General features: G+C 38.6%; 2 protein-coding genes and 3 long non-coding RNA genes across 7 annotated transcripts in view; 2 read left to right on the top strand and 3 right to left on the bottom strand.

Moving 5' to 3' along the window:
* Positions 1-27,820, top strand: part of LOC143370506 (uncharacterized) — a 54,999-nt gene that overhangs the window by 6,420 nt on the left and 20,759 nt on the right. The gene's annotated exons all lie outside the window — the stretch shown is intronic.
* Positions 1,102-2,508, top strand: LOC143369933 (uncharacterized). The gene is made up of 3 exons (XR_013085529.1): positions 1,102-1,641; positions 1,740-2,374; positions 2,408-2,508. It is a non-coding gene; the product is annotated as an uncharacterized LOC143369933 (long non-coding RNA).
* Cyt-b5-r (Cytochrome b5-related) overlaps positions 9,212-27,820 on the bottom strand; it is a 59,389-nt gene continuing 40,780 nt past the window's right edge. Inside the window, exons 4-6 of one of the 2 annotated variants that reach the window (XM_076815735.1) lie at positions 21,657-21,948; positions 15,697-15,912; positions 9,212-9,576 (exon numbers count right to left, since the gene is read on the bottom strand). In XM_076815735.1, the coding sequence (XP_076671850.1) occupies positions 9,300-9,576; positions 15,697-15,912; positions 21,657-21,948 (785 nt within the window). In that variant the 3' untranslated portion in view covers positions 9,212-9,299. The remainder of the gene's footprint in view (positions 9,577-15,696; positions 15,913-21,656; positions 21,949-27,820) is intronic. The other variant, XM_076815736.1, reaches the window with a different exon arrangement.
* On the bottom strand, positions 16,864-21,650 carry LOC143370509 (uncharacterized). The gene is made up of 2 exons (XR_013085646.1): positions 18,904-21,650; positions 16,864-18,222 (listed from the first exon to the last, which is right to left on the bottom strand). It is a non-coding gene; the product is annotated as an uncharacterized LOC143370509 (long non-coding RNA).
* Positions 23,693-26,091, bottom strand: LOC143370025 (uncharacterized). The gene is made up of 3 exons (XM_076814619.1): positions 25,994-26,091; positions 24,258-24,413; positions 23,693-24,124 (listed from the first exon to the last, which is right to left on the bottom strand). Exons 2-3 carry the CDS (start codon positions 24,411-24,413, stop codon positions 23,693-23,695), a joined length of 588 nt encoding a protein of 195 aa, XP_076670734.1. The 5' UTR covers positions 25,994-26,091.

Genomic DNA, 27,820 nt, shown 5'->3' with positions numbered 1-27,820 from the left:
TGAAAGGCGACACCCACAAGAGGGATCGATGGTCAACAGTAGCAATTAGGTATTAACCTTTTTTTACGAAAAAAACTTACAAAAACTTTTGCATACGGTACAGACGGTGATGGACGGTGAAATTTTTTAATGGGAATTGTACCTCAAAATATGTACTTGCAAACCCTTCCAGTTTCGTTGCGGAGGTAGACGGAGGTACCTGAAAAAAAATGGTGATTTCTAAAACACCTCGGTATTCTTTGAGATATTGTTATATTCTGACAACAGTTTCAATTCTACTTCTTTTTGCTCTACACTATGTAAAAATGAGTAATAAAACTACTCCGGAAAAAACAGGTCCACTGAGTGATGTGTAAAAATTTTGGCCATACTTCTTTAGTGCGAGTTTTTCCGCACTTGTAATCGGTTTTAGAGGCTAAGTGAGAGGAAATGATCAATACATAACCGATGAAAAAACATACCTAAAAAAGCAATACGAAATTGTGACATGATTTCTTGACTTTTTTTCCGCCTCTGAACCACTGTGCGGCGGCCAACCGACGGAGGACAGCGAAAATCAGTATCGCGATACTGTATCTCATGAGAACCACTGTCTGAACGCTTCTACAATATACATAGACTGACGGTATCCATCATACGAGAATCGCGAAACACGTATCGTCACGTGAAATGGGTCTAAAGGTGAACTCCAGCGGCGCGTGGCTCGCCCAACCGCTCGCCAAGCCACGCGTCGTTGGAATTCGGCTTAATGTATGCACTGTGCATTGTAATCACGTAAAGCAACACGCTGAAATATTCTTAGTTTGTGCAATCGGGGAGACAATATTTCAGCGAAAAGATCAAGGAGTTCGGGAGTGCCGTTTCAAAGGTTGTTAGGTGAACGGAATGTTGATGCTTGGAAATTCTTGAAACGGTGCTAACAACATAAGCAACACTAAAACTCGTTGGAAATATTCCTTACATTCTTTTTTATTATGAGTGTTTTCTGCAATTATTAAATTTCACTGTATCTTTGCTGACTTTTCTTTAATTTTATTCAATTCATTAGAATTCAAAATAATGACACTGATGAATAAAAACTAAGCAATTCCTTACAAGCAATTCCTTATTAGCAAAATCAATTGCTTCAAAAGCAATTACTTAAACAAAAAAGGAATTTCTTATTTTCATATGAATAAAAATCATAAGCAATTGCTGGCTTTGCTAAACCGTATAAGTAAATGGTAGCTGTGACTGCTGGTAAGCAGGGTTGCCATGAAACATTTTGATAGACAAAAGCATTTATTTGCCCATTAATCATGTCGGACGGCAGTGTTGACAGCGAGGAATGAGATAAGCAATTAATTTTTATACATAAGTTGAAAGAAAACACAGTACTATTTAATAAATCCCAAATACCACAAATAAAGAAAGAAAAAGAAATGGCTTTAGAAACTGTTACAAAGCATTATGGAAAATTTTTTAGTATCTCGGTAACCAAGAAACAAGTTTCGAAAAAAATTAGCAACATGAAGGCAGAAGTTAAAAAAAAAATTGATATGTCAAAAACTGGTAACAAAAAAATTATATGCAAACCATGGGAAAAGATGTTGATGGACATTTTAGACGTCGAATGAAATCCGGTGTTCACAATAGTTCCAGGTATAAATATTTGCAAATTGAATGGCATTTCATTTTTCGTGGAATTGTATGTATGAGTAATACATATATTTATTTGATATTTAAATGTGTATTTTAAGGTGCAGTATCCGTTGGTGTTAACGAAATATCTGTACTTAACGAGTGTAAAGGTTCAAATATGCCATCACAAACTTCTGAGGTGCCATCGGTTATAACATTGAAGAAACGTAAAATATCGACTTCCTTACCGGAAACTTCAGAAACTAAACATTTGTCGAATACGGAATTACAACGATTGGTGCTGCTGGAGCAATTAAAGCTGATAAGATTGCAGAAAGAAAAAGAGAAAGAACAATTAAAACTAATAAGAGCGCCGAAAGAGAAATATGTAACAAACGATGAAAATAATGAACAATTGTATATGAACCTTTAAGCATTAGTATAGTAATATAGTATATTATAATATACTAATATAGTAAAGTACATACACACGTATGTACATATGTACTTCGTTTTTAAAAACTTTAAGTACATTTAATAAAGTGCAAAAGTTTTCTTATTACAATAGTTTTTACATATCAAAATCAAATAGATACTAAATTTGATGAAAAAGTTTATGTGTAATAAGTTCTCTCTTTTGCTGGCCTAAACGTCTAACAAAGTTTGAATTTGTATGCTCATTATGCGTATCTTGTTCAAAGTTACCAGGTTCTTCCGGCAAATCAAATACGTCATCTTTCAAGAATTTTCCAATGTTGCAATACAACACAACAAGTTATAATTGAAGGAACTTTTTCAATTTTGCTGCGAATTTTATACTGTAGAACAGGAAATCTTGCTATTAATTGTCCAAAACATCGTTCAATTATAACGCGCTCTTTACAAAATATTTTATTATAGTGCCGTTGCTCAAGTGTTACTGGATTTCGCCAAGGTGTCATAAGCCAAGGCGAAATAGAGTAGCCTTCATCTCCTAATAATAGGCAATTTTCGGCTGTATTCTTCAGTATGTCATATATGTCAGGGTTCTTAAAAAGTCTGCTATCATCAACAGAACCTGGCCATTGACAATCTACATATACTCGTAAATATGTCTTCAGCGTTACACGTTGCCTGCTTATTTATACTTGTAAATCCTTTTCTGTTTACATACTTATCACCAAAACCATTCCATTTGAGAATTTTTACGTGAGTGCAGTCAATCACACCAATAGCATTTGGAAATGTGTACATTTGTGTCCATAAGGTTTTAGCTTCAACAATTTCTGCAGAAGTTCTTGGAAATCTTATCCATATATGCGCTTTATTTAGAATCTGATTCATCACCAAAGTAAAAGTTTTCGAAACAGTGGTCTGGTGTATATCAAGTTCTTCAGCTACTCCATTCTGGAAACCAGCATCAGATACTACACGAAAAAAGATTTTCATTTTATCAACTGGTAGCAATGCCCCACCGCGTTTTTCACCAGTATCTTCCAAAAAATAGTTAGCCAGCCATTCAACGTTTTCGCGATTAAACCGATATAATTTTCGAAAATTTTCATTTTGGCATTTGTTTCGCAAATTATAAAATTTTTCTTTCCGTATATTTAAGAACTGCGCCATTTCCAGTTACGACTGTTGAATGCCGAAAAGGAAACTTCGAGAAACGCCGACCATCGAGAAGTTTCCTGAAATCACCCATGTATAATACATATATGAATTTAAAATGGCTACAATTAATTATCGTACCATGTACCATTTATTCACACGCTTCCTCTCTAATACATACTGATGAAGTAATTGGTCCTTTAAGCAAATGTTAGCATGAGGTACAGCAGTCTTAAAAATTCGTAAGGAATTGCTTATTTAGCAAAAGCAATTGCTTCTTTATTCATTCGTTTAGTAAGCAGTTTCTTACAAAATTAAGAAAAAGCGATTGCTTTAAGTAATTCCTTATCAGTTTAGGAATTCCTACAAGATAAACAAATGCTTGTGTTTTTATTCACATGAATTTACGCAATTCCTAGTAAAATATTAAGAAAAAGTAATTGCTTACACTTTATTTATTAGGCAAATTATGTACGTAGATACCTATAATCCTTTTTATAGGTGTAATGTATAGCTTTTTTCGGCATAATATATATATATTATATATATATATATAAGTAATAACATTCGTGGACGAACCGCCATTGTGACATTTTCGACTTTACCTGCGGAGTAAGAAAACGTCAATTTGCAAAACTTTTTTCAGTAAGTATTCAATTGTTCTCATTATGATTAATACATGTCAAAACTTTAGAGCTAAACATTTAATCTACTTAATTGCGTATTAATTTTATAGTTTCGGGCCAATCTTGTGATCATTTCGAAAATACAAAAGGTGCCTCTTTTGCAATGTGACTTACAGCGAAGACAAAAAGGAGAAGAGTGTGGTGTTTCATGTGTTAAATGTGGGTATTCTGTGAATATGCTAGTTATAACTCTGGAAGTTACACCTGTGACTACAACAAGTCAATTTTAAGTATTAGATTTGATATTTACTTAACATAATTGTTCCTATGCTCTGATTTTTGGGTCCGATTAGATCATAAGAGAAAATAATATTATTATCTACTTATTTTTTTTAATTTTATAAAGTGAATGTAAATTGGCATATTGATATTCCAAATGACCTGTACCCTAAGGCTGCCGTCTCCTTTTTGTTATGGTCCGAATCGATCGAAGCGTCCCCAGTAAACAAACGGACCCTAATAAAACTATTGCGGTCGATAAAAAGAAGTTACACAGAGGTGACATCTCCATGTACTCTATGTCGACGAATTTTGTATGCATAGTTGCCACATTTTCTGTTCTCTCTATTCGGATCGATACTTATCACGGTTCAGATCTCGCGAAGTGGGTAATCGCCCGAATGTATAAAAATAAAAATGTTCAGGGAAAATATCAATGTATATATTTTCCTCCCTACTAGTTACAAAAGGATCAGAGATATGCACAAGGATCGGAGACGCGATTTCTACGACCAGTTCGGTACATGCGTTCGTCCTATGATATACAGGCTGTCCCACTAAGGAATGGACAGCGCGATATCTCTTAAAGTATTGTCGATAAAAATATAAAAAAAATAGGGAATTGCATGGTTCGAGGGGGCCCATTTATTAGCGCGAACGAATTTTGTTTTCGATTATTATTTTAAAAGATACGATGGTCAAGTTCGGTTTTTCAAATGGAACTATTTTTTTTGAAGACCTGAGTTGATAATGCGTTCTAAGACAAATTCAATAAGCTTAAATGTATACACTTTATTTCCACTGGTTTTTAAGATATTGCGCTTGCAAATTTACTGATTTTCACTGCAAGAAACCCCTCTGGAATGGCAAAAACCGGGGGCGGTCTTACTGGCGCCACGGGTGGCACTGCCTGTTGAAATGGATACTTACCTGCCAAAGGTCTACGCCAGAAATGGCAGGCCCAAAGGCTGGACAATTCTTTTCCGTCAGAAATGCTACTTAGGTAGGTACATCTGCGGTATCGAGAAGCGCATCGTTACTTTTATTTCGCACTTGCTTCTACGCTCGGATGGCCGGTTCTTTTGTGAGGGATGCAAATCCGATTGCTTGTAAAACAATCTGCTCCCTATGGTTGAAATTTAGTCTAGCAACTTTCATACCTTCTAACCTAACCAATCGAACTTGCATCCCTCCCAAAAGAACCGGCCATCCGAGCGTAGAAGCAAGTGCGAAATAAAAGTAACGGTGCGCTTCTCGGTACCGCCAGATGTACCTACCTAAGTAGCATTTTTGACGGAAAAGAACTGTCCAGCCTTTGGGCCTGCCATTTCTGGCGTAGACCTTTGGCAGGTAAGTATCCATTTCAACAGGCAGCGCCACCCGTGGCGCCAGTAACACCGCCCCCGGTTTTTGCCATTCCAGAGGGGTTTCTTGCAGTGAAAATCAGTAAATTTGCAAGCGCAATATCTTAAAAACCAGTGGAAATAAAGTGTATACATTTAAGCTTATTGAATTTGTCTTGGAACGCATTATCAACTCAGGTCTTCAAAAAAAATAGTTCCATTTGAAAAACCGAACTTGACCATCGTATCTTTTAAAATAATAATCGAAAACAAAATTCGTTCGCGCTAATAAATGGGCCCCCTCGAACCATGCAATTCCCTATTTTTTTTATATTTTTATCGACAATACTTTAAGAGATATCGCGCTGTCCACTCCTTAGTGGGACACCCTGTATAAGTGACGAAGTGACGATCGCGCTTCCGCGCTAAAGATCGCACGCGGCTTCAACGTCTGCTTTCGCCTCTCATGGGAAGGCGCCCGTTGCTGTGGCGCAGGTGGCGCGCTCTGGCGACGCGATGTTGAGACCGCCACATCTTTGTCTCTGCTGCACTGTTGCCACAGTTCTTTCTATCGAGAAGTCTTGAAGGAATACAACACGAGAGCTGCGTCTAGCGTCGGAGCCTCGCTAAGCGTAAAAGAGGATCACAATAATGAAAAATAGAGAGTTTTGGTAGTGATGTTAGGAAACATGTCAATGAAACAATACTAATTTGCGTATCATTATTTTTTTATTTATACGTAGAAAGATGTAATATTTTGTATAATCAATGTGAAATTTAAATGCATACAATTTGAGAAAGGTACATCACCGAAGTGTAACACGCCGATCGTAATGAAATTTATGAATTCTATAATTCTTCGAAAACGTTTTCTCTTTTATCTAGTTATATATCAAATTATATTTTTTGTCAACAAGAATTGTCTGTTGTTTAAATACAAATTGAATAACGTAATCATTATTCAGCTTCAATCCTTTGTTTGTTTCTTTGTATGTTTGTATGGTTCAAATCTGGCAACTGAAATTTAACCCACTTCCAACTATCCAATCGTCTTGAAACTTTGCAGGCGTGCATAGTTTGGATGCCAATACAAAATTTATAAAAAAATCAATCCCGAGGGGGTGAGAAAATAACCCAATCATCAATAAATATAACCCATAACCACAAATCCAAACGACTTGAAATTAGCCACTCGGGTTCTTTACGAAAACGACTAAAAGCAGCTGCGTTCGGGACGCTAGTCGCATCGCGATTACCGAAAATGCACAATTTATCGAGAAATCATCCGTTACGTATGTACGAATAGTAAAACTAAAACTTTGTAGGCGTTCGTAGTATATCACCATCGAAATTGCAGTACAAGAAAATAAATATTATTTAGTGACTTTAGCACTATAGCGTTTAAGCAAACTTTTAAACTGTATACGATAAACGATATTTGTAAAGAAGTCTGAGCTGTGAAATGTAAATCCACAAACACTAAAAACTAGAAAATATAAAAATATATAAAAAAATTTATAATAAACTATTACATTAACCTTTAGAGGGCCGGGATTTTTTCATTGAAATTGTAAATTTTATTTACTTAAAATTTATGCATATATACCACCAACATGTTCGGCAAAGTATCCACATTTTTACGTGACCACCAGAGCTTGAAAACTGTTATAATATCGATTTCGGTTCGCCAAACGGTTGTGAAGAAACTTTATTCTGAATAACTGTTATGAAGAACCGAAATTTTCATATTATTGATCTACATAGCATGTGTCTATGAACACATATGATTTTGGTCCTCTCCTTAATTGCACTGCTGATTGACATGTTTTACACGTGACTGTTTGTATACTGAAAAATTTCGTAACAAAATTAAGAAAATTTTGTTTAAAATCTACAGTTCTGTTTGTACTAATAAAATCTACTACAAACAATTTTCTCAAATGTACTGTACATTTGCCGCAGATTCTATTTTCTTCGACACTGCAAACGTCTGTTGCAAGTTTTGTAAATAGGCAATTGGGATTTGTAGTACAATCTACAATATCATTGAGAATTTCAAATATTGTACATAAAATAGCTCCTCGCTCTTCATACACGGAGTTGTCAATATTCTCCATAGCGTATTTTTTTGACAAACATCAAAAATATATTGTCTGAGTTTTCATCAATCCAGTTTTTAAATGTACTATAATTGCAATACGCACTGATTAATATTTCAAGTAATGAGTCGAATGCACACGTATTTTTAATATATATTTTTTTCGCCATTAAGATTATTCAAATTACAGTTATTTCCATTTCTTCTTTTCCTTAATGGCCTGTCATATGTGAGGTGAATGTCTGGGCATGGAGTTAAATATTTCCTTCTAGGAGTATTATTTTTGTTGATTAAAGGCTTCTGTATTATATTTAATATATTGATTTTTTCTACATCTGCGTGCGAATTTAGATTTTTTTTATTTTCATCGTTGTCAACTTGTAAATCTGTTAATTTATTTGATTTCGCTTCAATATTTAACCCTTTCCAATTTTCCTATTCCCTTAAATAATCATAAGTATGCGTAACATTCTGCACATTTTCGCCAAAATCACGTGAATCGATTTTTCTTTCTTTTTCATGTCTTACTTCAGTTTGCAGCAGTGCAATTTTTTCGTTCGTGCGATTAATTGCAGCAAGTTCCAATTTCGAGAGTTATCGATGTTACGTCCGGAAGGGACTTTCTGTAAATCACCCCGAGCGGTTGTAATGATTTACCGGGTTCGCACTCCTTTAAGGTGCTAAAGCACGCCTTGACTATACTTACCAGGGAGTAGGAAGGTAAAAGGTGGTTGAATGAGATTGCATACAGGAATTATAGGAATAACAATAAGAAATATATATATTCTGATAAGAATCGTGAGTTACAAACTTTATACCCTAGAGACGGCGCCCGTCTCTGCTGACGCTCGCGCGTTGCTGAACCTGTTGTAGGTCTCGGGCGCTCGCGTTGCTCTCAGGTAACGCTCGGAAGTCGGTGAACCTGATGTCTCTCGGTTCGCTCGCTTGATGTGTCGTTTTCGGATGACGCGATGAAGTCGCTGAATCTGTCGTCCGTCGTTTCGCTCGCTTGCTCTGCTCCTGGTCTTCGCGGTCGCGGTGACCCGTATCGGCGCGTAAATGCTCTCCCGGCGAGGCCGTTTCTCGGTATATCGGAACAGAGATACACTTCGCCTAACCTGATCGGCCGAGCGCGTTTCGCGAGATGGACACTTAAGGCTCCGCCAAACCAACGCGAATATCCGCTCCGCCCCGCGGATCAGATAAGGCAGCAGTTTTTTATACGTGGTGGCTTATGGGCAGTGTTATCTGATCCGCGGCGGATCCGTTCCGCGCGGCGAAATTCGTGTTGGTTTGGGGGAACCTTTTAAATATTTAATGAATCAAAAAGAAGAGAAAGGCGACATGCGTTTGCATATTATAATGATCAATGTATTATTGATTAATAACTATAGGATGCTTCGTTTTTCAGAATTTTATAGTTAGTTATAGAACGACCCGATATGTTATTGAAGAATTAGCAATACAATTGAGTTACTATATCGTCGACTTATCGCCGAGTCAGAAAGAACGCATTTCTTATGAGATAACCAAATAAAGTGTTACACAAAATACATACTAATGTATAAAACATTGTCCCTTTTAAACACTGGCGCTCTTTTATGCGCTTCGAATATTCAGTCTCAATTTTATGTTAAAATTATAAAACAGGCAAAGATTGTTCAAGTAACTTTATTACGTAATAACTACATATTTCCAATATTTAGCTCTAATGGCCCCCTCAGTTGCTATCCATCTTTTATTTTATCTATGATTTTTCTTTGGTTCTTTACGCAAAAGCTGTTTAAACTGTCCTTTCACGAGTTCCCACTGCGTCAACTTCTTCGTACTGATCCCAAATTCCTTGCAGGTTTGTTCAAAAGCATTTGCACATAGGGGCAAATAAGTATGGTCCACGGTTGGCAGCAGATGATGAAGACCGTGTAAACCGAAATTGGTTAATACAAGGAAGTCAAAATCATCGATCACCTTTCGTTCTCTCACAGCGTCCAATTCGAGCAAACCCCAATCGAGATCCTTCCTAAAAAATGTTATTCATCTGCTTTTATATCAATTTATTTTAAATGTTTATTTACAACTACTTACAGCAAACCCTTACAAGATCTATCAGTAGTTCTGTTAAATGAAGGTGTCACATGTGTAACAAAACGCTCCGCAGTATATTTAGATCAATGAAACAGTTAAATTATAGGGACTATATTTTCTGTTTACAAGCACGCGATTTGAGTACGACGATGGGCCTTCAGGCAGAGGTAACCAAGATTCTGAGGTGAAACATGCGAAACTAAGAGAAAATGAGAGCTAGTGGGAAAAAAACCGAATGTCAGCTAGAAGCGGCGAGGATCTCGACGCGACAAATTCGTCAATTCCGTGAATTCTTAGAATTGGTGGGGATAGAAACCGGGCTTATAGAGTATAGACTACTATAGACTCTACAAACAGTAATGCCAGGCGAGCTTATAAACAGAAAACACTATATATAATAAACTTAATGGAACTTTCATTACAATCAGAATATTCGGGTTCGATATGTTTCCTTGTTAGTAGCATTTATTCTACCTAGTAAGAGTCACGATATCAGAGTTTCAAAACGTAAAAATATGAACCCTCCATCCATCTCGGGTCTGGCGCACTTCAGCGGCTCGAATCGTTACATCTTTTAATGTCTTTATAACAACAAATTGTTTTACAGGTTACTGGGCAAATGAAAGTATAACATTTCTTAGGGTTTCTTCCTTGGGTGGATCTATAATCATCTCAGGCAAGAGTATAATTGTTTACGATCAAACTTTACATATAGGTAAGTTCGTTTCATCGTTAAATTATACATCAAAACACTATGACAATTTTTTTTTATATTTGAATATAAACGCCTTTCATGTCTGAACTCACCACAAAACCTATTTTTATTAGGGACTACTCTCTTTGGCAATATTTGAACCTGCTTAATCTATTAATACTGCTGACGCAAAATTAGCGAATACAGCTGAATTTTTTGCCCGAACTTGATCCACGAACTTGATCCACTTACTCAAAGTTTGACTGCCTACCGATCCATGGGGTGTAAGATAAGAAATAAATAATAACATTTCCCCCCTTTCTAATATGCTTAATAGACTCTATATGTCTTAAAGCAGTCTTAATTACACAAAGTCTCTATCTCAAACTCGGGTTTGCTAGCGAAGAATGGAAGATCTAAGACTGGCTGCGGTGCTCCCGGGCTCAATGCTTTAATCGACTGAGGTATTTTAATCCTTAAATCCTGTGACGAAACAGTGATATTATCTATCGAGATGAGTGAAAAACCTGTTTTAAACCTCCATTTGAAACCTGTGAGTTGTGCCGAGGACTTATAGAATAATCGTCTTATGCGACAACTGCCTGTTCCAGGGGATACAATATGCTCATCTTCGTTAAAACCGGTCTTACGTTCCATGTTGTCTCATAACGTGGCGTACTCGGTCATAATCGCCTTATTCCCTTCATGAAGGGATATATATGGGTCATTCCACGTCAACCGGATCACCATCGAGTCCAAAAATTGGGGAAACATAGACGAACGTGCGAGGGCTTAAATTGTTCGTCTGCACATGTACTTTCGAAAGGAAGTTGGCATTTTGAAAGATTCGGCTACAATCTGTGAAATTGGGAGATAGTTTAGTAATACTATTAATAAAAATCCGAAAATGCCTCGAACGGCTTGAAAATGAAGTGCTTACTAATTGACATGAGTCGCTGATTACAAATCTGAAGTGCAAATTGACGAATTCAATATGGCGGCTATACACCCAAGATCTTGTTCCAAGGGAATGTAAGTTACCCGAAATGATTATGAAATAATTACTCGGGGTTTTTGAGGCCACTGATCACGTATCTGAAACCAGATTTTCAAAATTCAAAATGGATCCGACACCAACGCGGCGGCCGGGAATGTAAGGGCCTGCTGTGACCCAACCGATACCCAAGCGTAACGACACCCCGCGCATTCCGATTGCCACAAACGAACGCACCGAGAACCGTCAGCATATGATGAAACACCCAAAAGCGGGCCAAAGACGGACACCCCGATGGTCCCCGCTTCACCCCGATTAGAATATAAGAACCATGTACGAGCAATGACAGCTCAGACTCTATACGAGACTCACGCGTGATTGTCACAGTGTCCGTGTAACCCAAATCGGGACAGAATAAACCTTGTTTAACCCTACGGTGAGTCCTGACTCTTTAACCGGCCAAGAATACTACCCGCGGTTTCCAACCGAGTATACCCGTCCCGGCACCTTCATCCGAGTCTTCGGAGCCCGTGGGACGACAACAGCGAAGGACGACCAAGGAACACCGCGAGATTCTCAGGGAGAATCTCGACCCAGGCACCTTCCACAGCAGGCCCTTGAATGGGTGGTATGCTAGGAGAGTACAAAGCAAATAGGCGGAAATAAAGTGAAGTAGATGGTTACTTCTTGTTCAGTTTTAAAAATTTCCTTTGCCGATCCATCACATTGGAAGTGCCATTTTAATGTTTGACATTCCGATCGGATATTCGTAATTAGATAAGTCTTGTTATTCTTTTCGTTTGTTTGTAAATAATCCTTCATATTTTATGCATCTTGTACTCGTACAATGGTTATAGGTTCTGTTGCGTCAGATAATTTGAAAATTTTTCAAAATTTTGGTCCGCCATATTCCATTCGCCACTTTGAATTTTGGATATCTGACAGCGGATTCGTAGAGAGACTCAATGAACCCCTACATGCGAATTTACATGAAAATTGAAAATTTTCCAAATTTTTGTCCGTCTGTTCTATCCGCGATTTTGAATTTTGGAAATCTGGCAGCAAATTGAAAATTTTCATGAAAATTAGCATGTAGGGGTTCTTTGGCTCTCTCTTTACGAATCCGCTATCAGATTTCCAAAATTCAAAATGGCGGTGTTCCTTGGTCGTCCTTCGCTGTTGTCGTCCCACGGGCTCCGAATACTCGGATGAAGGTGCCGGGACGGGTATACTCGGTTGGAAACCGCGGGTAGTATTCTTGGCCGGTTAAAGAGTTAGGACTCACCGTAGGGTTAAACAAGGTTTATTCTGTCCCGATTTGGGTTACACGGACACTGTGACAATCACGCGTGAGTCTCGTATAGAGTCTGAGCTGTCATTGCTCGTACATGGTTCTTATATTCTAATCGGGGTGAAGCGGGGACCATCGGGGTGTCCGTCTTTGGCCCGCTTTTGGGTGTTTCACCATATGCTGACGGTTCTCGGTGCGTTCGTTTGTAGCAATCGGAATGCGCGGGGTGTCGATACGCTTGGGTATCGGTTGGGTCACAACAGGCCCTTACATTCCCGGCCGCCGCGTTGGTGTCGGATCCATTTTGAATTTTGAAAATCTGGTTTCAAATACGTGATCAGTGGCCTCAAAAACCCCGAGTAATTATTTCATAATCATTTCGGGTAACTTATATTCCCTTGGAACAAGATCTTGGGTGTATAGCCGCCATATTGAATTCGTCAATTTGCACTTCAGATTTGTAATCAGCGACTCATGTCAATTAGTAAGCACTTCATTTTCAAGCCGTTCGAGGCATTTTCGAATTTTTATTAATAAAAACCCGGGCCATCTCAGGGCCCTGGCTTGAGAGAGGGAGACGAAGTCCAAGGGAAAGAAGACACATATGAGCTGGGGTGCTGGGCAGATTGTTCAGGGAACGGGTCGATAACATGCTCATGAGCTGTGATTCCCTGTTCTCGGTTCGGTCTCGCCTTTCCGTCTTCCCGGTACTTTCGGCTCCAACGGATTCTCTCGTACGAGAGAGAATGTTAATGTCCCTGTTTCATTTGCAAGGAGTTCCGGAGCATAAAAGAGGATCTAAGTTTCCAGTTAGTTAGGCCACACGAAGGGCGTCAGGATAGAAGGTGCTGTGTCCAGAGTCTGTCGAACGTCGAGGACGAGACCCTGGAGGAGAGGGTCGACCGCGACCAAGGTTTCGACAAGGAAGAGGGAACGTCGCCGAAGCAGTGGAGACGTCGTCGGACGTCCTTCTGGAGGAGGCTGCCTGCAAACGAGGCAGCGCTGATGTCTGGACGCCCGGGAGCAGTTCACGGATCAGCGGGTTCCGGAGACTGCACGAAGGAGGATGCAGCGTCAGAGCCGAGTCCGCAGGGGGGACGCAGCGTCGGAGCGTTGAAGTCGTCGTGAGACGTTCCAGAGTGGAGTTCCAGGGACGTCGCGGGACAAGGAGCTACAGAGTTCCAGAGACGTCGTGGGACCAGAAGTTAAAGTCCCGCTGTACCCACGCCTTGCTCAGGGTTTTTCCGTGGTTTTCCCCTGAGCGTGAAGGCGAATGCCGAGGCGGAAGTCTGAAGAAGCCACGGGGCTCGCACAACCAATTCTTCAGGCCGGGGTACGAAGATTTCGAAGAGGAGTCAACGCGGTTGGAACGCCCGCTCTTCCAGAGGGGGGAGCAGTGTTGCGAGCACCGGGTACAGGCCCGTGCATTACCTGCTGGTGCCCGTAACTGAAGATAGAACAAGGTCAGGCTCCTTCAAGAGGACGATCTGGAGGCCGACAAGAAGATGGTCTGGTACCGAACGCCGTAGCGTTCGGACGTCTGAATTGTACCGTTGTAATCCAATATAGTTCAGTCGTGTGTACGCCCGTCTAATTATTCTACCCTTTGCGTCGGGGTGACCAACGCGGAAACGCCGCGGCGCAACAGTATTACTAAACTATCTCTCAATTTCGCAGATTGTAGCCGCCATATTGGATCCGCCATCTTGAATTTTTTTGAAATGCCAACTTCCTTCCGAAAGTACATGTGCAGACGAACAATTTAAGTCCTCACAGGTTCGTCTACGTTTCCCCAAATTTTGGACTCGAAGGTGACCCGGTTGCCGTGGAATGACCCGTATATACATATGTATATATATTTATCTATCTATGTATATATACGTATACCGTTTGCACCCTGTATATATATGGGCGTATGCGTGTGCGTATGCGTGTGCAAACCTATTGATACCATGTTGCCCTAATGCGCCACGCGGCGTTCACGTGGTGCGGGGGTGAGGCGCTTCAAGCAGCTTGGTCGCCGCGGGGGCCAAGACGCGCGGCGGGAGAAAGAGGGCATTGAGGACATATCGATGGCTTAGTGCATAAATATTATGTTCACTTTTAGCATTTTCGGGAAAACCGGTTTAAACATGCAAATGGGACTTACAATGAATAAAAATATTATTTTTGTCAAATTTATGAAGTATATATAAATGTGATGTTTATACAGCATAAAGAAACAGTCAAGAACTATTTGTTGGATATAAAAACTCAAATTTCACAAAAAGTGGACATATAATATTTGTACACTAAGCCGTCTATATGTCGCAAACACACTGTCCAGTAATTTCCCGATAAATGTAACTCGCTTGCGACTGGATCGTTGTATACAGGGTGTCCCAAAATTCAAGTACTTCACGGAAAATGACATATCCTGATGCAAGAAGACATCGAAAAGTCGAAAAACCGACCATCCTACCGATTTTCACGGTTTGACACTAACAGATTAATGTATTAATGATATATTTATAAATAACACTTGAAAATAACTTTAATGTTTGCAAAATAGAAGTAAAATAATTAAAATTATTCGAAATGAAAGTTGAAAAAATATATATATGTCTTGAGCGGAGACCTCCCACTTATGAACTACACAACTATACAACTGCGCACTCATCTACCACACCTCGATGATATACTTGTAAAGTTAAGACGTTTTAGGGGTACAAATCAAGTTAATATTCTGCAAAGTATCATCATATAATCTCTAGATTCATTTCTTAAAATATGATCAAAATCTGAGGGGAAGGGGTCGGCTGTAAGGTCCCCTTGTAAGCGTGAAGTAAAGACGTAGGTAGCTACTTATCGTTGTCCCTATTTTATGCGAACGAACGAATCCGAACAGAGCAGATACATTTAAGGTTCAATGTCATGAAATCGACTGCAGATGTAGATATTTACAATTGTATGGTGTTATTTAAACAACTCAGGTCCCAGATGATAAAATTATGATAGTGTTAATAAAGTAATTTAAATAGTGGAAATGCGAAAGCTAAATTTTTCGTTAAACATATGTACTACTTTATGAACAAACCTGTATATATCGCCATCGTGGAAAATGTCAGGATGATGGTGGGCTGCATTAAAACCTATCATACTGAATACGAAGCTACATGTCATTATTATGAGTAACCAGAATTTTAAGGCAACCAGAAAGCTTGGTGAGAAGAATGACATCAAGATAGGAAGGAAGAACGGCACTGCATCGCGAAACTCGAATTTACCGTATTCATAGTATACGGCGTAATACCTGAAACAAATACAATTAATTATTAATAATTAAATAAAGATAATAAATTACATAGTGTTCGGAGTATAATAGAATAATGGTCATAAATTATGAAAGTGAATTTATTAGGGGTATGTGGATACCCGAGATTACGGACTCGGGACGGGTCGGAAAAATTCGGGCCGGATCGGCTCGAGATCCAGCCATTAGGAGGAGGTGGGGACGGGCACGAAGAGGCCGTTAATATTCAACTGTTAATATGTATCTCCACAAAATTATCTTTTTTAAAAAAAGGTACAAAAAATGCGCCAAGTATACGCGTGCGCGCAGACGAACAGAAAAAAGCTGTCGTAAATTTATTAATGTGCTATATTTAGCTTTAGAAAACTAATGATATACCAAAATTGCGCCAATTATTACAATGGCTACTTACACAAACAAAAATGTATTAAATAATATTAAGCAGATTTATTTTTATTTTAAACAAATAAATATTTCAATACCAATAAATAAATTTATTCAAAATACTTGGCGCTGCAAAACCGAAAAAATGTTAATTGTCTTAGTATTAATGATTTACAATAACAGAAATGGAATTTCTGTCCATTTGCGGTAATTACGAACAGCGTGTTTGGGGCTATTACGGACGATGGCATCTACCCTTTTCTCTTAACATTTCGAAACTTTTTATGTATCCCGTACCCCGGAATTATATTAGAAAGAATATACGTACACATTCGTTGAAAGATCTTGAGATACCCGTGAAATAGGTTAAAGATAAAAGACTTTCAATCGGTCTGGCAGCAAATAAATATTCAATTTCACGAGGAACGAAAATTTGATCGAACAAGAAGAAAGATTGTGTTAGAGCCACAGCGTGGAAGAAAAACAGTGTTCAGTAAAGATCATGAGAACTTTAAGCAACCGTTTGTATTTACCCTGCCAGCTACGAGTAATCGCGGACAGAAAGAGTTTTGTTTTTCTTTAAAAAAATGATTCGTTTATTAAAGTATCTATAATTCTTTGTGTTGCCTTTGTAGATAATTAACCAAAGTCCAATTATCTATAAAGTAAATTTGATTAGAGTCAATACTTTTGTTTCAATTTAACTTTTCCCTTAAGTGTTCGTAGTCCCCCTACTCTCCCCTACACGAAAGTGAAAAGAACAAGATATTCCAATGTATATTATTTCAGGATGCGACGATGTCTACCACTCGAAATGGTTCGCATTCAAAGCAATGCAATTTTTGGGGGACAATACGGAACTCAGAAATACTATAAGCATAAGTTGCTTCTCTAATTACTTTCTGATATTTCATATGCAACCAAAGATCGAAGTGTGCCCATAAGAATGTACTGGAAGAAAATTTTACTTAAAAATGAATTACACAAATTAGGATGTAAAATTTTTTATTGCAATATGTTGCGTTTTTATAATTAATTCTGTTATACATATATTGCTATTACTTTATTACATATTAAGTAGCTACATTAAACATTGCATTTCGTATTACATTAAGTATATTTATCTTGCCAATGAACAGCTCCCGATGTAGAAAAATATTTTGCCAAATCGTCTCGCATTTTCTCGGAGGTTACACTACTTCGACGTACGACCGACCTGAAAGGCAAAAGGGAACCTTGTTCGTTTTCTTGTCTCCAGTCTCCGGGCCGAATTTCTCCATTTTCTTCCATATCTAAACAAGTTGAAGGAGTGTAATACTTTCTTGAAGTCCTACTATTTCGTAAAAAGTTATGAAGGCAAATCGTAGCCATGACAACAACTTGAGCCTTTTCGGGTTGCAACAGCAACGGTTTTCGCAATACCCGAAATACGCTCGATAGAACCCCAAAGTCATTTTCGACTACTTTACGGGCTCTGCTAAGTCGATAATTAAATATTCATTTAATAGATCCTTTTGGATTAATCCCAGGGTATGGCTTCATCATATTAGGACCTATAGACAAAGCAGAATCTCCTAAAACAAAGAAAGGCATCTCGGCTGTTAATCCATCTATAGCAGATGGCGCTGGAAGATTGAGCTTTTGCTCCTCGATCTGTTTGTATAGATGACAATTTTTAAATACTCCCCCATCCGATATTCTGCCTTGGCAGCCCACGTCAACGAATAAGAATTTATAGTTAGCATCCACTAAGCCCAATAAAACGATGCTACATTGGGACTTATAATTGTAAAAGTCACTTCCACTTTTTATTGGCGCTTGCATTACTACGTGTTTTCCGTCAATACCGCCAACGCAATGCAGAAAAATCCAAATTTCCTCAAATTCATCTGATATTTTCTTCCATTCTTCTGCAGTGGATGGAATCTGAAAATTTCATTATTAATTTAATTTTATTGTTTCATTTTATTTAGACTGCTGATGTAGATAAAACGATAGATGCTCCCATCATTGTCGACCCTGTCGACGACGCCGCTCCCCAACACGATACCACACCACGGGCCAAACAGTTTAAATCACCCAAACAGACCGGCAAGCGGAAAGAAGACCTCCGAATGGACGAAGCATTCAAATATCTAAAAACTGCCGTCAATATCCGTAATTCAGAGAATGACGAATGCGCAACATTTGGGAAGTATGTTGCGGCAAAATTAAACAAATTTGACGACCGGCACTGCATAATGGCCTAACATAGACTTAATAATATTTTATACGAACTAGAAATGTCCTCTTTAATACCGCCTTCATACAATCAACAGTCCAATAATACTCCACAAGCTTCTTCACCCACATTCTATCCATATAATCCTGTTTCTTTACCTACACCGCCTGTTACTACCTACACCGAACTTACTCCCGTTTGTAATAGGCCCGATCCAAATACTTCATCCCATTCATCCAACACGTACGACACCTATCCACCTTCCGAATCACCACATCCATCTCCATTTTCCAATAGTTCCGATTCCACGCTCAACTCATATTTCTGCCACTTCCCCGATAACTAAAATTATATTATTTCACACTACCACATAATAAATGACTTACCTTCACATAATGAATCAGACTCTCAATTATTGCTTGACACAACTCTGGTACGATTTTGGAAATAACTTGTTTTTAAATTTTAAACAGATATTGTAAACTACTATACGAATCTCCGGTTGCAAGAAATCTTAAAGTAATCGCCAATCTTTCTTCGGGCGTAATCGCTTTTCTGTAGGCAGTATCTTGCTGTGCAACCTTTTCACGAATATAATTTAATATAATAAAAAAATCTTCTGATGACATCCTCGTGAAGTTTTGAAACTGGTTATTTCCTACTTCAGCATTTAAATCCTGTAGAAATATTTCGTTGCACCTGCTAGTATATATTTTCTTCGTCCACCAACGTTTCTTCTTTTTATCTTTTTTCTTTTTAAGCAATGTATATAACACGATGCAACTAGCACTAGCTATTGCAATATTTTCATCCATGATTTTTCTTTTCGTTCTTCGGATCTATGCTTATGGGGACTGTTGTGAACGAACACTGCACGATCTCCGAACACGCGCCGAACACTGAACCCGCGCCACGTGCCGAACGCGCGACGCGCCCCGAACACGCGCCGAACAACGGACGAGCAAAAAATCGGTGCGCGCCGAATGCACATTCGGGGCGAATGCTCGGGTGAATACGCGGCTTTACGCGCGTAGCCTTTCCAGCGGGATCAATTTTTAAATACCGAATACCCGTGTTCCACGCCTATAGTCTGTAAATATTCAACATGTCCATTAGGCTGGGCCGAAAAAACAGTTTTGGATTCATTCCTCGTCATAGTAAAAAAAAGCTGTAGCTCTGCACAAAAAGTAGTTAGATTTTTTCATTAAAAAAAAGCAAGATTAGCCAGCCCCTTATAGGCGGGGTCGAGAACGTGCAAAAATATATTTTTTTTTAAATCTGACATGAAATAGTGAAAAAACGGCTTGAGATGTGTCAAGAAGCTCGCAGGTTTTTTGATAAATGTAAAACTATATATAGCCGCGCCCCGGGGGGGGGGGAGGGGTCGTTTTTCAAATTAATAGTTTTTGTAGATAATAGAGCGCAATCGGTTTCTACCAAGCTAGTAAGTAACCAAAAGTTTTTTTTGTGAAATTATCCCAATGTTTCACAGCGCTCCGCTAGCAAAATGGAATGTATATTATATAGCGGACAATGTCGCTACTTATACCCTTACAAGGCACCCCTTTGAACCCCCGGGGCGCGGCTAAATATAGTTTTAATATTATAAAAAAAATCAGCGATCTTTTTGACGCACCTTGCAACTTTTTTTCACTATTTTAAGTCAGATTTTAAAAAAAAAAGTTATTTTTGCCCGTTTTCGGTGCAGCCTAATGTCCATACACAGACTTAAATAAATACCATATTAAAAATTTGGGATGTATCACACTATGTTAATAAATTTCCCATATGTTTCTTATTGATTAGATGCAAGACAATCAAAATTAACGAACTTTTTCGGCGAAACATGGAGATCAACAGATGAAACACAAGTTTTGCTATCTGTAAAAATCGGGAAATGTAAACCTATTTTTATCAACAATGTATTCAAATACACATGTATCCCGAAAAAAGTGATATATGTAGAGGAGGAGTCATCACTATTCTTGCGCAGGGCTATTTAAAAAGCTGCTGATACTATAATATCTTGATTGCGGGAGAAGTCCCCACATGATTCGTTTTCTTAAGCCAGTTATGTTGAACTGAGCAAATTTTGGCACTTTGTTGGGTCGAGCAGGAGAGTTCCGCGCTGCGTGACAGCACGTGCTACCTGCTCGACGTTCGGTTCAGGTGTGGGATGCTTGCATCAACGCTAGTGCGGCAGTTGCATATCACTTCTCCCCAAGCGTAATTAAGGGACGATATTATGCCAAAAAAGAAGAATTATCTAATTAAATTTGATTGATACTATGACAATAACGCATAAGACTTTTGTATTCCTTTCATCAAGATCTACTATTTAAAAAAAGAACGAAGTCGATCCGACAGTATCATAATTTTTCCCACCCGTCCCGAGCCCATAATCTCGACTCTCGGGAAACCGCACACCCCTAAAATTGATGTATATTGATCGATGGAACGTATTCAGAATTTTATTCATAGAAATTTAAAACTTTGCAGAAAAGTAGTTCAAGTGATATAACTAACTTGACCATTTTTTGTTTTACCAATAAAACGATCCTAGGATTGAAAACACCCCCTTAAAGAAATTATGAGTTTTTAATGTTATTATAGCAAATATCTCTGCGAACCCGTGAAACATATTGAAAAAAAGTTTAATTCAAAGTCTTATGGTTTTTGATATGCTTCAATACGGTAATAAAGAATTTTCCAAAAAAACGATGGTAGGGATAAATTTTGAAAAAATTAATTTCTAGCGAAATGCATCACCATGTTGTAGGTGTAGAATATTAAACACCATACAACTATGAATTACATTTTTTTGCAAAATCTTTTACGGTTTCGCAGATATTTAAGATAATATAGACACACCATTTTTTAGATGTGGTGTTTTCACCTCGAGGGCTGTTTCATTACTGAAACAGAAAGTAGTTACATTATTAACATCGCTTGAACTACATTTAAGCAAAGTTTTAAATTTTTTTGATCTTTCGAGTTGACGATAAGTTGTCCTATTGAGTCCATTATTTTGCTTCTTATTCAAATTAAAGATGACATTGTCATAATTTAGTCAGAATCACAAATGAAACCGTGAATTAACTGTGTAAATAACAGTGAAAATAAGAAATAACATTCAAACCTTTTAATTGTTTGCTCGTAGATTAATAGTCCCCAAAATACAGGAACCAAAAGTTGACTTATGAAACTTCTCACTGCACTTTTCTTCGTGTACGGAAGCCATTGAAAGAAAGGCTCCACTGCGTAGACCTCATAATCCCAAATAGTATTAGGATAACTATGGTGGCTCATCACATGCGTTATACGCCATTCCTTCGACGACATTGTACATAGATCGAAGTAATACATCCGGAAATTGTCTCTCATGTGGAAATAATTATGAGCGATTATCGTTGTCCATGCGAGAAAAATTCCTGAAAATATGAGACCGTGAATTAAATGTCACTCAATTTGCTCATTCACAGAACAACCCTATGATTGAGAGTATTGGGGTTTTTTGTTTGAAAAACTGGATTAAGAAATGGAATAATATCATGTAGACTATGTCCTTATTAATGATAACAGTGGGTACGAAAATAAAAGTAAGTACTTCAAATTCAAGCAGTAATCGAATATATTGCAAATAATATTTGAACCTCATAGAATTTACAACATATTTCCCAATACGGTAAGTCATTACACGCCAACTGGATTCCTCTTATACCTCGATATCAGGGATGTCGATGATATCGAAATATATTGTATGTAGTCCATATGAACTTAGGGGGGTTCGTCAACAATTTTCTAGTTTCGCATTTGTTTAAAAAATATAAGCTCTCAAAATTTACAGTTTTTTGCCGTGTTTTACAAGAACTATCTTTAGAAATGAATTTTTATCTCCGAAACTATTACAGATGTGGATTTCAGTCTTTTTTGTTTTACAATTAGTCATGAGGTTTGGAACTCTCTAAAAGAGAGTTTTTGTATCCCACAAAAGGTTTCTGCAACAGAAAATAAATAGTTTTTCTCGAAACAGTGTTCTAAAATCGGCGGAATCTATATCTCGAAAAGTTATTATTCGATTCAACTGGAAGTTTTTTTACTTTGAAGAATATACACCTGGCTCGTGGAGAAACCAATAAATTTTTAAAAAATTGTAATTTTTAAAGGCGATGAAAGGACGAAAAATATACGGAAAAAGTGACTTCAATCATTAAATGTCGTTATGTTCTCAAATAATGACATGTTTTGCGATTTTTACTGCTAAGTCCACGAACGAGTTTCGTGCCCTTTAATAATCTGGCATTATTTTTTATTTCAGACCAATGGTTTAGGTGGTACAGGTTCCACCGTTTTGAATACATTTTTTGACGCCTCGACTTTAACGTCTCTCTAGTGCCATCTGCAATGATTAATTATAAAACAAAAAATTATTTCTATACTTTAAGACAGGGCTGCACAGGGTGCTGTTTTCAGCGCCTAGCGGCGAGCAACCGCCCGTTTGTCGAGCTGTCCCGTTGCTAAGGGTAGAATCAGTGAGGAAAAAACTGCGCAAAACTGAAGCGTTAGCTGGTTACATGTGCCACAGTAAAAGCGTGATGTAGTCAATGTATGCATTCTCGTACGATTGTAGGTTAGGTTATATGTATGCACTTTAGGCATACATTAACCAGGAACTGCTAGGAATTGTATACATTTAGGAAATTAACGCTTTTACCGTGACACATACATCACTTGAAATCGCTGTCGAATTTATGTTATAATTATACGGCCACATTATTTAAAATAAAGAAAGAGAGACTGGAACTTTTTTACTAATACTGCTATCATATTTTCAGAATGTTGTGAAGTTACAGCAATTATTTGAAATTATTGGTCTTATTATTGTTCTTTTTTATTCTTCTGACTATTGTATACAACATGTAGTAAGGAAAAGTCTCCAATTCAATGAACAGTTGATTCCCTGATTTTTTTTGTAATTCTTTACGGTCCTATCTCCTATAGTCCTTAGTTAATATTTAAAGTGCAGACAGGGTTAAAACAAATAAAAAATAAAACAACTTAAAATAACAGATGTGACGACTGTTAAATGACGATGATAAAGGTTAAATTTACAACAGCATTTAGTGAAATAAATTTATTTATACATAAAATTATTAGTTATTAAAATAAAAATAATTAGTTACTCCGCGGCCCCTCCCGCCTCTTCCGCCGCTCCCACCTCTTCCTTCTCTTCCTCCACTTCCACCTCTTCCGCCGCTCCCACCTCTTCCTTCTCTTCCTCCACTTCCACCTCTTCCTCCTCTTCCTCCTCTCCCTCCTCTTCCTCTTCTTCCTCCTCTTCCTCCTCTTCCTCCTCTTCCTCCTCTTCCTCCTTTTCCTCCTCTTCCTCCTCTTCCTCCTCTTCCTCCTCTTCCTCCTCTTCCTCCTCTTCCTCCTCTTCCTCCTCTTCCTCCTCTTCCTCCTCTTCCTCCTCTTCCTCCTCTTCCTTCTCTTCCTTCTCTTCCTCCTCTTCCTCCTCTTCCTCCTCTCCCTCCTCATACTCCTCTTCCTCCTCTTGTCCCTCCTCTGCTGTACTGACACCCCGGAACTTTTTTTCATCTCGTTGTTCTGTAATATGAAAAATAAACATAAATCTTATGTTAATTATTGCAATAATGTCTAGACGTTTTCACACTTTCATGAGAATGTAAGAAATTAAATAAAGATCGTTTTGCGTGAGATTGCCTACGTATCTACATACCTCCTTCTTGAATTGCATTGCCAGTTGCTTGTACGCAATGGCAATTTCCCGGCAACTCCGCTCCGAACTTCTGGACGGACTTCTGGACGGACTTCGTCGTCGGGACATACTCGGTTCCGGAGTCCTCCCTCCTTGCGTATTTTCTTTGCCAGACATCTAAAAACGAGTCGAAGAAACAGTGCAACTATTGAACGTAATTAAAATGAATTTGAAAGTGCAGTAGAAGAGTACACGTTTATCAATTTGGTACATTCGGGTATAATATAAGCTTTCCTTAGCCAAGATTTAGCGCAGGAGGGGAATTTTTAGCTTTCTAAATGATGGAATTTCCAAGTTCCGAAGCCTTGAAATTCAAACATTTCCAAAATTTGTAATTATGAGATTTATTAAGTTTCAAAATATCTGTATTTTCAAATATCCAAAATTTCTAATTTTAAAAATTTCGATTTTTCCACTTCTGATTTTTAGAAAATTTTCATCACTTGTCTTCAGTTTTAACTAAAGGAAGCCTACATTGCACCCGAATGTATATACCTTATCTAGACATTTCACAGGTAAATTATAACATAACTTTCTTATTCTACGTGAGAATGAATACACGAATCTCTGAGCGTGAAGCTGCGTATCGACATTGCGAGGATGCCGCGCGAAGCACACTTCGCTGAGTGGAGGATCTGGAGGCTACAGTATTGTCTCGTTAGCGGCTTGCTAGTCGGGACCAGCGTTGAGCCCGTATCTTGAACGGAGCCCTAATTCCGAGTGTTCGTTTCTCGCTTTCTTCTGGCCGAAGGGGGGAGCGAGATGGAACACTGCGTGCGCGGTGAGCGTGCGCGGTGGTCGCAAGCGCTTACCGTAAGCACGAAAACCGCTTCGCAAAATCTTGACGCAGGCCCGGTTCACGGTAAGCGCTTGCGACCATCGCGCACGCTCGTCGCGCACGCAAAGGACGGGGTATCAGGCATCCGAAAGACGGAGCGAGAAAAAACATCAACACGTCGTCTGTCTCGAATCGTCCTCGCTCGCTTTCAGTGCCTCTCGATTGCTCTCTTTCCATCTCGCTCTCGCCATCGCCCGACAAGAGTGAGACAGAAGTGGTGGGGATAGCGAAAAGTCCGTATCGTGTACACCAAACCGAGCCCGTAACGAGACAATACTCTACCTCGATCATGATCATTTTGCGAGGCAGGCTCGGGCGATAGTCTCGCGCTATCTCCAGCTGATATTTGCGTCGCTTGAGCCATGCGATTTTTGATCTTGGGGCCGCAAGGCACCTTTGTGCACGTCGAAAAATTGACGGCTGATGCCTCGTAAAGTAATAATGGTCGAGGTAGTCTCCAGACTCTCCACTCCGCGAGGTGTGCCACGCGAGGCAGCCTCGCAATAGCGATACGCAGCTTGAGAAACACGCGGACACTCAAACAATCACAGTTCACACGACAGATTTTGCACAAAAAATTACAACAATACAATGACGGCAATGAAGCTTTACCCGGAATAAGTCTAAATATCGTCTTGGTTTGGAAGTAAAATGTAGAAGTATGTCAATTATTATGAAAGTGGCGTCGGTCGAAATTTAAAAAAAAAAATTGAACTTCACGTTTATTATATATCACGTTGATATAATACGTAAAAAATAAGTGAAATGTAATAAACGAAAAATTTGGACTTAGATCACTTCCATAATAACTGGCACATATAGTGAAAAAGACAGGGATAGTAAGCGTGAAGGTACTTACGATCTTTAGTGCTCGACAGTCGCTTTTTTTCTGACGATCGAGCCTTTGCTACCCTCAAGCGTTGATAGGGCCCAAACTGCCTTTCTCACTCCCTCAATATTTTGTATTTCACTTGTACCAAGCACCGAGCGGCGCGTCATCGGCCCGCGTAAAAGTTCGAATGCACAAAGGTTTGCCCGCGCACGCTTAGGGGGCAGTCCTTCACCGTCAGACAAATTGGAAAGGATAATGGTAGAACAAAATATGAATTCTTCGCTAATAAAGTCGGTGATACGTCAAAAGTATATGCACAGGATAATCAAAAATTCTTTCCTGTGCACATTTCTGTGCACCAAAAAGTATTTCCGGAAGTACATACTCTACGTAAATGTATCAGTATACCACCAATCCTAATGAGAAAGAGAGGAACAGGACGCGTATATCTGCCCTTTTCCCACTATCTTCTGACTTGCCTCTCAGCATCTGTAACCAATGCAGTGACAACGCTAGCTGATCAATTTCTTGTCGTTTGCACTACGGTGAAGACGCAGAAAGCAATCGGGTTTTTATTTGATGCGCGATTGATATATGGAATATTCATAATTTGTGAATTGTTCCATTTCCGCGTGGTTCGTTACTGTAGTGCTGATAACTGTGTATGATCGTTCACACTCATCCTTGTCATGGATTCAAAGAAGGAACCCGCAGATGCAAGCAATAAACGCTATTAGGAGGATGGTACAAAAAAGAAGCAGCCCAAGTTATTTGCAAGGCGTTTGTCGAAAAATGCAAAGCGTCGAGAAAGGTGAGTTACGTGTCATGGTACAGATTAGTATGAAGTTACAGTTTGTGATGTAGTAGTAGCAGCACGGCATTTTGTTGTATATAATACAGTATTATTCATATTCTTCAAATACGTATATGAACCAGGGATCCGAACCGCCTAGTAACCCTAACCCTTACCCGGTTAACCAAGGAAGGTTTCTGTAACCCATACTATCCGCGGGGAATGGTTCTTAAGTTCTAGAAGAAACCGAAGTAACCCGGTTAACCCGCTACGAGCCGGTTACTAGTGAAATAAGACAGTCTTGTCTAAACTAGACAGTCACTTAAGGTAAGTCAGTGATATGTGAATCTAATACGGACAATACATATTCAGATCAAATGAAAACACAATGTTAAAAATATACGAGTTCATAATGCATGCGGGATGGATTAATTGTAGAGGGTTGTTAGAAATGGAATTTATACTTTATTTCTTAAACTTCAAGAATTATTTTGCAATATTATGCGAAGTAACTACAATAAATGTACAATGAGCAAACATAAGCTACGGAGGAATAAGTTTATACAAAATATGAACATATATATACATAACAAATAGGAAAATATACATATTATATACACGTAAACACACATACACATACACGCGCGCGCGCGCATACGCATAAAACTATACATTTACATTTGTTCGGAGAACCATAATATCATCTAAAATATCATGATTTAAACTCGATCTCTGATCGTTTAGTATAAATTTGAGCCCTGAAAATAATCTTTCCACGGACACTTGAGTAGCTGGAGCTGCGTGAATAATATTGGCAAGTATTCGCAGTTCGGGAAAGCTATGTTTGTCCCAATATTCCAAAACATTTTGGTCTCTATTTACTTTGGGACTTTGAGAAAACGTATTTAATGCCGCAGTAATATTAAATGCTACATTTGACGCATACTATTACACTGCGTTTCTATCTAATAAAACTTTTTCAATGTCATCAGATATTGAAGAAGAAGAATTTGCACTCTGTGTTTGAATTATTTTGGCAGAATTCAGTTTCTCAAAATATT

The sequence above is a fragment of the Andrena cerasifolii genome, chromosome 6 (assembly GCF_050908995.1).
Source record: "Andrena cerasifolii isolate SP2316 chromosome 6, iyAndCera1_principal, whole genome shotgun sequence".
NCBI lineage: Eukaryota > Metazoa > Arthropoda > Insecta > Hymenoptera > Andrenidae > Andrena > Andrena cerasifolii.
This window is presented reverse-complemented; position numbering and strand designations above follow the sequence as displayed.

Excerpts from the sequence above, each read along its gene's own strand:
- LOC143370025 (XM_076814619.1), bottom strand. The coding sequence starts at position 24,413 with ATGTCTGGCAAAGAAAATACGCAAGGAGGGAGGACTCCGGAACCGAGT. Across the intron at positions 24,125-24,257 it reads CAATGCAATTCAAGAAGGAG|AACAACGAGATGAAAAAAAG; the intron begins GTATGTAGATAC and ends TTCATATTACAG.